Here is a 9,847-nt window from a genome sequence, read left to right on the forward strand (position 1 = left end):
TATGCATGTGCAAGGAATGATGCCGCATGGAGTATAGCCGATAATACTGTTGTTAAATTGTTGCCTATTCCTTAATACCCAAGCTGGAACAGCTTAACAAATGAGTCTAAGAAGAATGCAGGGCGTGTCCAAATTCAAGATTTCAACTGGGGATATTATCACTATGGTACATCTATATCAAGAAAACAAGCGCTAATTTACAACAGTTCGATGTCATCGAGAAGGCGCCCAACCAGCTCTTCCCCACTTCCGTTGGAGGCCTTCTCAGATAGAGTCTGGAATATACCCCTGAGCATACAGCCCATCTTCTTCCTGCTTATCTTAGCTTCCAGCTCTCCTGACTTGATCCGCGCTACCTCCAATATCCCAGATGGAATATTGGCAAGCCTTGCAACATTCAACCCGTACGACCGGTGAGCTACCCCTTCGCCTACTTCATAGAGGAAAGTGATGTCCTGTCCTTGGTCGCCGGTCTCGGTAAACTTCATATGCACATTTCGTAATTCGCCGGCCGGAAACGTACTCGCAAGCCGACTGAGATTCTGGTAGTGTGTGATGAATAAAGTCAAACTTCGCAAGTTGCGAACCATGTAGTCAAGAACAGCTTGCGCGATAGCTACACCATCATGTGTAGATGTTCCACGGCCGAGCTCGTCAAGTATCACTAGTGAACGGGGGGTAGCTTGTTTTAGGATATCGGCTGTTTCCGATAGTTCGACCATGAACGTAGACTCGCCTGCGAGCATGTTGTCAAACGCCCCCATGCGAGTATACACGGAATCAAGCATGCCGAGCGTAGCGGACTCGGCAGGCACGTAGGAGCCAATCTGGCCCATGATACATATTAAAGCGATCTGGCGCACGTAGCTGGATTTCCCTCCCATATTGGGGCCAGTGACAAGTAGAGCTCTTGTTTCATCAGTACTTAGCCGGGTATCATTCGGAACATAGGAGTCGATTAAAACTTTCTCCACCATCGGATGACGGCCTTGCGAGATGTTTATAACAGTCTCATCTGTGTACTTTGGCTTGACGTAGCCGGGCTGGGCGGCGATAACGGATAGGGAGTGCAACGCGTCGATTGTCGCGAGAGCTTGAATGCAGTCACGGAACAGCTGGTATTTCGTTGATATATCCGCCAGAAGGTCCAAGAATGCTTTATCACACGCAGCAGCAAGAGATTCTTTCTGCTGATCTCTTTCTCGCATCATTTTCACAACTTCAGGAGTATGAAAGCGCGATACTTTCTTGGTGCCACTAATCTTCCGCCAGGACGCTGGGACTTTCTTCAAAGTGCTCTGAGAGTTCTCAACCTCGACTAGATAATCAATTCCTGCAACAGATACATACTGGGCTTTCTTCTTTCCCAGTGTTTCCGCTATAGACTTCAGGTGGTCTTTAAGCTCATACTCTATCGTTCCGATCATCAAACGATGTTCACCAATCTCCTCTGTTTCCTCTGACTCGCGGAAGAAATTATATTTATCGTCTTTCCGTGCCGCCGCTTCGTTAATTTTGTTTAGGTATGCAACAACGCCATCGTAAATTGTTGGCAGAATTGCAATTGATTCACTCAGGATATGAGATGTGAAGCCAGTGTCGGCTGGAGACTTTACATGTGCGAAGCCCATTGCAATTGACTGCATGCTTTTTAGCATAGTTAACAGTTCCGGACGAGTACACTAGGAACAGTTAGAAAGATAAACAATGTCAACTTGTGTCAGACCACCGGCTCACCTTCCCGTAATACACTCGAATCAAGGCTTTTTCAAGGTCAATCTTGACCTGTGATAAAATAGACCCCAGATTGTGTGTTAGCGTGGATTTGTCTGGCTCAAGGAGTTCTGCCACTGCCTCAATGCGTTCCTCAAGCTTCGCTTTGTCTAACAAGGGCCTTCCAACCCATCTGCGAAGTAGACGTTGTCCGAATTTTGTCCGAGTTCGGTTCATACTCCAAAACAAGCTGCCCCTTGAGGAATAGTCTGTTTGGTTCTGATATATCTCTAGATTCGTTAACGTATTGCCATTGAGCAGCATGTGGGATCTCGCTGAAAAGGACTGAAAGTATTTTGTAAGATCAAACACATGCTCTAACCCATACTCAGTCAAATGCTTGATCATAGCCGAGAGGCAGATGGTGACATCATCCGGTAGTTTTAACACTTGGTCAAAAAGACCACTTGCCCTCTCATCCTCTGGCGTGCCTGTTGATGCCATCTTTCCAGCATAGAAACTTGAGATATGACTATGTGCTTCAGCAGCAGCAGTCTTGGACTTCTCCATCTGCTCAATTCGAACATTATCCCCAAACGTAGTCATCCTTCCCTTAGAGAGGTGCTTAACGAGCTTATTCGTTGCGGCAGACAGGTCACCAACCAAAAGCAGTTCACATGGAGCAATATGAAGCAGCCTTGTTTCGATTTCGCTTCGCATGAATCCATCCTCAAAGTTATCGTATATAACGTTCCCTGTAGCAGGTTGGACCGCAACAATTCCAATCTGGACTTTCTCGCCATTTCCTTGGCCTTTGGCACCGCTCTCCGTCAAACAGAGTAAGTATCCCGTAGACGGCTCTAGGGCACCAGATAACTCATTTTCAGCATCATCTTCAACGTATGTGGCCTTGGTATACATATTTGTAAGTTTTCGGACAAAAGGTGCATTCCTATTGTCACCAGCAGCCTTTAACGCGGCAGTCTCCAACTGCTTAACGACGCCAACCTTATACCCGGCCGTCACCAGCCGCTTGACATGTACATGAAGCCGGTGAATAGGTACACTCGCCGATGCAAATCGAGTCAAGTGGGCTTCCGATGGATCTGTTGTTACTATTAGTTGATTATTCTCTAAAACAACATACATGGAACGAGGAGACTAACGCTCATCAAACCTGAGTTTCCCTGGTATGCATACTATACTGAGCACCTTGGCTGCAATCCTCGCATCTTCACCGTAAAACTGGAATTTATACCCCACCTGAATCAGCAGTACTGCGTCAAGGTGCTTATTCTTGATCTCCAGTATTTGCTTCTCCATTGGCGTTAACTTGGAGCCTCCTGCTTTCTTCCCCGCTTTGCCCTTCGATACAGGGGGCGGTGTATGTTCTTCCTCTTCATCACTTGCTGCGCCTTCAATTGTTGGGTCTACCTCTGAACCACCGTCATAAGAACGTAGGGATGGAAGACAGTCTGGCCCACCCAACCGACGGACAAATTTCTGGTGTAATTGATCTCTCCGTTTTCGTTCTGCTGGGGATATCTGTTCCTCTATCAGGGGTTGCACAGGGGATGATTGGAATCGGTATTTCTCAGCCCGAGAGGCAGAAGATTGAGGCTCAGCGTTTTTTATAAGGCTAGATGGCTGGACTTCTTCTTCGTCTTCGTCATTATGGTTAGCCATTGTTCCCTTATCTACCACTTTCTCGGCAGGTTCCCAAGCACTGCTTCTTATCCGTTTCTTCACCGGGAGTATAACTTCGTCCTCCTCTTCGTCTTCATCAATATCTTGCGTATTGCCATTGCTCCCCTCCTTTAGTGGAGATTTTGATTTAGACCTAGTAGACCCTTCAGAAGCAGCATGGTTGCGGATATTTTCTTTCCCTCTTTTCCGTTCTGTCGTGATTCCATTTGAGGACGGACTAGGAGCTGCCTTGGTGAAGAAGCTAGATATGGTCTGTTGCTTTCGTTTCAAGCTTGGAGTTTGACTCATTATTTCTCTATCAGAGCTTTCTGGTCAAGTGCGACCCGATTGATATGCTATCGTGTCCGTTGATGGGCGATTATACTATTTGAAGCTTCTCATGGACGTCGCTTTAGTTAACGCGTCAAAATCGCGTCCGCTGAACTAATCAATTTAAGATTCTGTATATCACGTGATTAACTATACCATCCTACAAGTCGTACTAAAGTGATGTCATTGTGGTAAAACATGAATTGTATATCTATTTATTCCTATAGACTGCAAGGCCTAGAAAATCAAAAAATGCATATTGAGGTAGCAATAAGTAAGTGCAGGACACCTATGATCATCTCACTAATGATAGAAAGCGCTTTCTATGCTTGAGTTATTGTGAATCATAATATATAAGAGAGTGGTGGGTACATCAAGTGACGGAGATAAGCAGCCCTCTTAAAGACGACTACCAGGCATTCACTCACAATGGGAGACATAAATAAAGAAAGTAATAGGCCTAGTCCACATAAAGGGAGGCAAACTCCTAAGCATCAAGTTGGTTACTCCGGCAGACCATTCAGATACATCTGGGTAATATCATCGTGCCCTATATCAGACATGGTTCCTCTAGGAGATGCAGGACGGCCAGTTCCAAAAATCCCAGACGCTTGCTGAACAAACAAGTCCTTGGTGTCGACTGTCATGGTATCCTTGAGCCCATCCCTATTATGGCCAGGGTCACAAGGTGGCTGAGATGTGGCATAAGACAAGGGGTTCATCGAGTATCCGTAGGTATCGTTTTCAGCGTGAGATGGGAATCCGTAGTAGTATTGTTGCTTCTGAACATCCCGTCCGCCCATGTGGGCAAATATAGGGTCAATATTCTCTTTACCTCGGTAGGCCTCTGATGGATAATGAATAATCAGTCAAGTTCACGTTGTTTAGGAGCAGAGGGTAATACCAACCAGTGCTTGGAGGTTTGAAAGAACCATAATAAGGTTTACTGTATTCGTTTGCCTTGACTGTGGAGCATTCAAGCCCAAATTTGACAGCATTGTTGCCATCACGGTACACAGGGACAGCATGGCGGCGGTGGGGGTCCAGCGGCGGGTAATCCATTCCATCATTATTGTTATAACTCTGAGCAATACCTCCTAGAGAATCACCGAACATAAGTGCCTGTCGAGATAATTTCTCGAGCCGAGAAACATGACTCTGCGCTCTCATCCTCATCTGATATCTGCTCTGTGCTGACTGCATCTGAGCATTTGCATTCAGTTGAGCCAAGGCTCGCCTACGCGGGCGCGATACCCTCTTCTTGGGAATGGGTGTTTCTCCCTTGAGGGGGCTGCTATCATCAACCATGCCAGAAATGACGCGCTGTTTCCGAAGGGTACCATTAGGAGAAAACACTAGTTCAGTCGGCTCAACACTTTCAGAGGTCTCCTCCATCTGTTTAATAATGGAGCCATCCTTTTTCTGGTTTCGTTTACGTCTCATTTCCTCGGTGGCAGAATCAAATATGTCCATGCCAGGCCAGAAGATACCTTTTAACCTGTTCGCTTCATCACTTCCCCGCTGGCTATGTTCTTCCTGGTCGTCATCATACTCAAAAGCAGCATCATCATCAACAAATGGATCAGGGGTCATTGATCGACGAGAGGGACGTATGGACGGATCAATCAAAGGTCTAGTTTGTATCATCCTCCTTCGCCTCCCCATCAGCGGACTTCCCTCGCCATCTGACTCTGTTTCATCCCTATCCTTCCACACTGGTGGCATGGATGAGGATGGCAATGGAGCTTGAGTTTGATACTGAGGTGGTTGGTGCCAGGAATATCCAGGTTGAGGATTGGGGTTGATCATGCTACTGACTGACATGGGGGAATATGTTCGACCTGATATACGATTGCCTTGGGCATCGTAGGTGTAGTAGTTCTGGGAGAGTTGAGGATCCAGGAAGCTAGGGAGTGAATTCCTCCGGGGGCTAGAAGTGGCATTGGGATTCCGGCTAGCAGAAGTAGTCACGGTCACGGTCGAAGATGGACGATGGGAGAAAGCAACTGGAAGGCTTGCACGGGTACTGTTACGGGGACCTTTACCAGTGCGGGCTTCTTTGGCAAGCATACGGTCTGATAACAAAGTAGCAAGCTTATTTTGTTCATACCACCGGTCATAGGCAGCCAAAAGCTCACTGGCCTGCGGCTCCTGGTGGCTGCGTACTTGTAGCTTGAAATAGTGGGATAGGTGGCCCTTGGAGCTCACATGGGTCAGTAGATGAGAGACATCGCTGAATTTGGGCTTTCGGGGACATATATTGCACTTCAGCTCTGACGGTGGCATGTTGACAGCGTTTGAATTCATGGAGCTGGTATTGGTATATCGGGGTTCCAGGGTAGGGAGGGAGGAGAAAAAGAGTAACAGTGATATCAATGCTGTCAGGGGATAAGTACGATATGAAGTTGCTGGATGGTCTCTGCAGTGGCTTCTTGTTCAGACGACGAGAAGATGAAATGTTGGAGTTCGAAGGGGAGAGAGAGAGAGAAGAAGCGGCGAGGAGAAGAAGAAAGCTCTCGCCAACCGCTCAAAAGGGTTATTTGTTTGTTCTTCTTCATTAACGAAGGAAGAGCAAGCTGAAGATGAAGAAATTAGCCAAGCGTGGTGGAAAGAAGACGACATGGTGGAGAAAGAGGTCGAGATGTCCCGGAAAGCGCACGGTTGATGTTGTTTTTTGCCCGCAAGCAAAAAACACCACTATGGGATGACAAAGATGCACATCGAGCATCAAGCCATGATGAGTGTATGTTATATATATAAAAAAGAAGTTTGATGATAAGTTCAATGAACCCATTGTACTTAACTGGTGGTTTATGTACACGACGCACGATTACTCTCAGGGCTAATATATGTAGTCATCCCCAAGTAGGTATATGGCACGCGAGTAGGTATACTCTTCTCCTGCCGAGTGTCCCATCGTCCATATACAAGGTCAACGGGCCATAAAGAAGCGGGAGTTGGAGGGAGAGAGGGTTTCTGACGGGTATCTAGTTGTTGGTGCAGGACAACTTACAGGGCAGAGTTCAGTTAGACCTAGTTCAAGTCCAGAAACTATGCAGTATATCATGCTCAAAAATATATTATTGTTGGCAACGACCTAACGCTCTATCTGTGGCCTCCTTTGGCATACAGCTGATGGATATTAGTAAAATAGTACGGTGAGATCAAATGGATAAGTCAAGGGGGCATACTATACTGGATCTACCTCTTTCAGACCTGGATACTTCAATAAACTAAGCCCAGTTAGCCCAAATACGGTATGAAATACATCTACCATATCCTCTGGCCTGTCAGCTATGCCGCCGTGTTCGGGATCCTAATAATGTTAGCTTGTTATATCTCTCAAGGCATTGTGTATATCAGCAGTATCTTACCTGGCACCGTAATATAAATGCGGCTAGCTTCTCTCCATCGATCCAATGTAACCTCCCAATCATGGCCAAAGCACTCATCACCCACCAGCTATAACACACGTCTTCTTTCTTCTCGGGTCGTCCATTCAGCCCTCCATTGTCCAGCTGGCGCTCACTGAGCCAGCCGCCTAGCCTATCAGTATCAACAAGATCTAGTCTATCAACTATAGCGAGTGCTCCGACACACGTAAATATCTGGCCGGCATGTGACTCGGCACCAGGCCTCACGCCATACCCTCCATCGAAGTTAGCACAGGATTGGATATAAGCCACAGCTTTATCAGTGTCGACCAGGTGTAACAATCCAAGGAGGGATAGTGCATTAAACGCCCCATAGAGGAAGCGTGTGTCCGTTTCCCCCCATGAATCGCCTTTAAACGTTCCCGTCGAGCAGTCTTGAAGATTTACAATCCCTTGAGGATCTTAGCATGGATCAGAACTGAGTGAAACTAGGGCTCAACGTACAAGAAGCAACCTTCTCCTTCCCACCGCGCCCATTTTTATCTAGTTCATTGACTGCATTGAGTGTGACAAGTATCTGTACTGCGCTGACGGTATAGAGCATATGGGCATCGTGACCAGGAGCAGCACCGAACCCACCGTCTTCACTCTGGCAAGACAAAACAAACTCGATTGTCTGGTCGCGGGGTAGCGCATCAGGATAACCGAGTATATGAAGTGCTGTGAGTCCCCAATAGACGCCATTGAGCCGGAGATGTTCTGTCAACCAATATTCGAGTTCATCTCTTCGCTGGCAACGCGGGGTTAGCGAGCGATCCGGGCACTGAAAAGGAAGAGGCGTTAGAGTGGAGAAGTTTCACGCACAGTATCTAGACTCTTTATGTAGTCTACATGCTTCTGGATGTAGAGCTCCTGCGTTCCGCTGGTAGATCCGCCTCTGCCTGGGCCTGAGACAAGAGACATGGGTGCTGTTTTCGAGAGTGAGATATTGTGATAGTAGCGTGGATCTGTCCGTTTACTAGTCAGATTCACAAAGAAGCCGGCCACTTAGTTAGAGATATTCATATACTGGTCAGTATGAATATAACGGACGGTTATCAACTTGTCTATTTATGTTCAACCTTTGAACGCAGCGGGATCAAGTCTTGGCGCGTACACCACAAACTCTTGTGTAATCAAGAGGAATATTAATATTCCGTTTCCGTAAAAGCGGCTTGGCACGTGAGACGATTTTGATTGGTCAGCTTTCAGAGGCAGAAGTATTCTATCATTGAGAGTTCCACCGGCGGCAGGCTCCTAAAGCAACTGGAAATCACATAATTCTAGTGACCGCTCTGAGTAATAATACTCCGTACTCTTTCTAGGGATTTTAATATGCGCTAGCTGGTTTGGCGGTTGGTCTTGTTGTGTGGCGGAGCAAATTATCTTATCTAAGATTTGAACTTTATCAGTCAGATGACCAATCTAATCAATCAGATAAGGAAAGACCCACTATCTACTTTGGCAACATGAAATGGGGAATTGCTTTTCAAGGTTGCTTTGATCGTATCATCTATTTATATGCATAGATCGATAAAACTCCGCAGATTTTATTGTCACTAGGCGCTAAGAGCGCCGTTGCAGGTCTGCTGCGCATGTGGATATACTTCTAACATGTTCCTGAAGGCTAGCATCCAGGATCCTTGAGACTGATAAAATAAAGAAGAATAGTATTGTCAGTCCTGCTGAGCCATAAGGGGCAAAAGGGTCTAATTTTCAATGGGTTTCTATTTTGTCTTTCACCTTGGTTCCTTGATGGACAGTGGCTTCTGCTGGAGGAGTAGGGATGGCTGCTGTCACGGTTGTGGTAGAGGTTACTGGTGGGCCTAGGTTATGACCACTTTGTCCTCTTGTTCTTTGGGATCCACCTGAAGGGTGATTATATCCAGTGGGCTATGCCATATATATGTGCGTGAGTATGTTAAATTAGCTATGTGGCTCTGTACCTTATGGAGTAAAGGAGATTTAGGGCGCTTTAAGCGTGTACTTAAAGCCCCGGCTCTGTACTTAGTAAGGGCTTCACGCCACTTAATTATGAGTCCTGTAGATTTCAAAAGTCCCCTTTTTGGCAAGGAAAAGCGAGTACGGGTTCAGAATATGACCATAGTATAGGGATGCGAATGACTCTAGGCTCATTTGTTTATGTAATGCTGAGGGGCGCGAGTGAAGAAGAGAGGCTGTTTAGACGTCCAAGGTACTGTGTCTACTAAGTATCCACTTTTTTATTTCCTCTGCAGTTTTTGAGGCATGCTTCTCGGTATCATACATGTACTTCCAATCACCATTCACCTCCTCACTAGCAGATAGGCAGATTCCATTCGACAGGTAATACTTGACCTTCAAAAAGGAAAACTCTTTGTCAAGCTCATGGACATCTGACCATCTATCAATAATCTTATGGGCTGCCTTGAATGCTTCGGGTGAAAGAGGTTTATCGTACCGAAAGCGTGAAAAAATCCTGTCGGGTAATATTCCACCAGTTTCGTAGCTCAGGGACCGGGTCATTTTTTCAACGACTTCAAGGATATCGACACGATGAGGGTATCTGAGTTCGACTTCATATTGAAACCTTTCAAGTATATATAATAAGTAATCGGCATGAACTTCGACCACTCTGCATTCGTTGTGATTCAGTAATCCACGTTCAGCATCTGAGCGGAAAACGCAGTCGTAGGCACGTTTAAGCCCATTATAAATGCCCCTCT

The 9,847-nt window shown here is 46.2% G+C and overlaps 4 protein-coding genes across 4 annotated transcripts; all 4 read right to left on the reverse strand.

Annotated features, from left to right (window-relative positions):
* Positions 1 to 197: 197 nt before the first annotated feature.
* On the reverse strand, positions 198 to 3,708 carry MCYG_07388 (DNA mismatch repair protein Msh3; the record flags this gene model as incomplete). Its single annotated transcript, XM_002843559.1, has 3 exons — positions 198 to 1,682; positions 1,738 to 2,828; positions 2,880 to 3,708. The coding sequence occupies 3 exons, from the start codon at positions 3,706 to 3,708 to the stop codon at positions 198 to 200; spliced, it is 3,405 nt and encodes a 1,134-aa protein (XP_002843605.1).
* A 524-nt stretch (positions 3,709 to 4,232) lies between these two features.
* Positions 4,233 to 6,036, reverse strand: MCYG_07389 (conserved hypothetical protein; the record flags this gene model as incomplete). The annotated part of the gene is made up of 2 exons (XM_002843560.1): positions 4,233 to 4,576; positions 4,638 to 6,036. The coding sequence occupies 2 exons, from the start codon at positions 6,034 to 6,036 to the stop codon at positions 4,233 to 4,235; spliced, it is 1,743 nt and encodes a 580-aa protein (XP_002843606.1).
* Positions 6,037 to 6,834: 798 nt separating this feature from the next.
* Positions 6,835 to 8,066, reverse strand: MCYG_07390 (type II proteins geranylgeranyltransferase beta subunit; the record flags this gene model as incomplete). Its single annotated transcript, XM_002843561.1, has 6 exons — positions 6,835 to 6,861; positions 6,921 to 6,962; positions 7,004 to 7,045; positions 7,104 to 7,564; positions 7,608 to 7,926; positions 7,968 to 8,066. The coding sequence occupies 6 exons, from the start codon at positions 8,064 to 8,066 to the stop codon at positions 6,835 to 6,837; spliced, it is 990 nt and encodes a 329-aa protein (XP_002843607.1).
* Positions 8,067 to 8,968: 902 nt separating this feature from the next.
* MCYG_07391 (uncharacterized protein) lies at positions 8,969 to 9,647 on the reverse strand (the record flags this gene model as incomplete). Its single annotated transcript, XM_002843562.1, has 2 exons — positions 8,969 to 9,035; positions 9,361 to 9,647. The coding sequence occupies 2 exons, from the start codon at positions 9,645 to 9,647 to the stop codon at positions 8,969 to 8,971; spliced, it is 354 nt and encodes a 117-aa protein (XP_002843608.1).
* Between the last annotated feature and the right edge of the window lie 200 nt (positions 9,648 to 9,847).

This window comes from Microsporum canis, genomic scaffold, assembly GCF_000151145.1.
Source record: "Microsporum canis CBS 113480 supercont1.7 genomic scaffold, whole genome shotgun sequence".
Lineage (NCBI taxonomy): Eukaryota > Fungi > Ascomycota > Eurotiomycetes > Onygenales > Arthrodermataceae > Microsporum > Microsporum canis.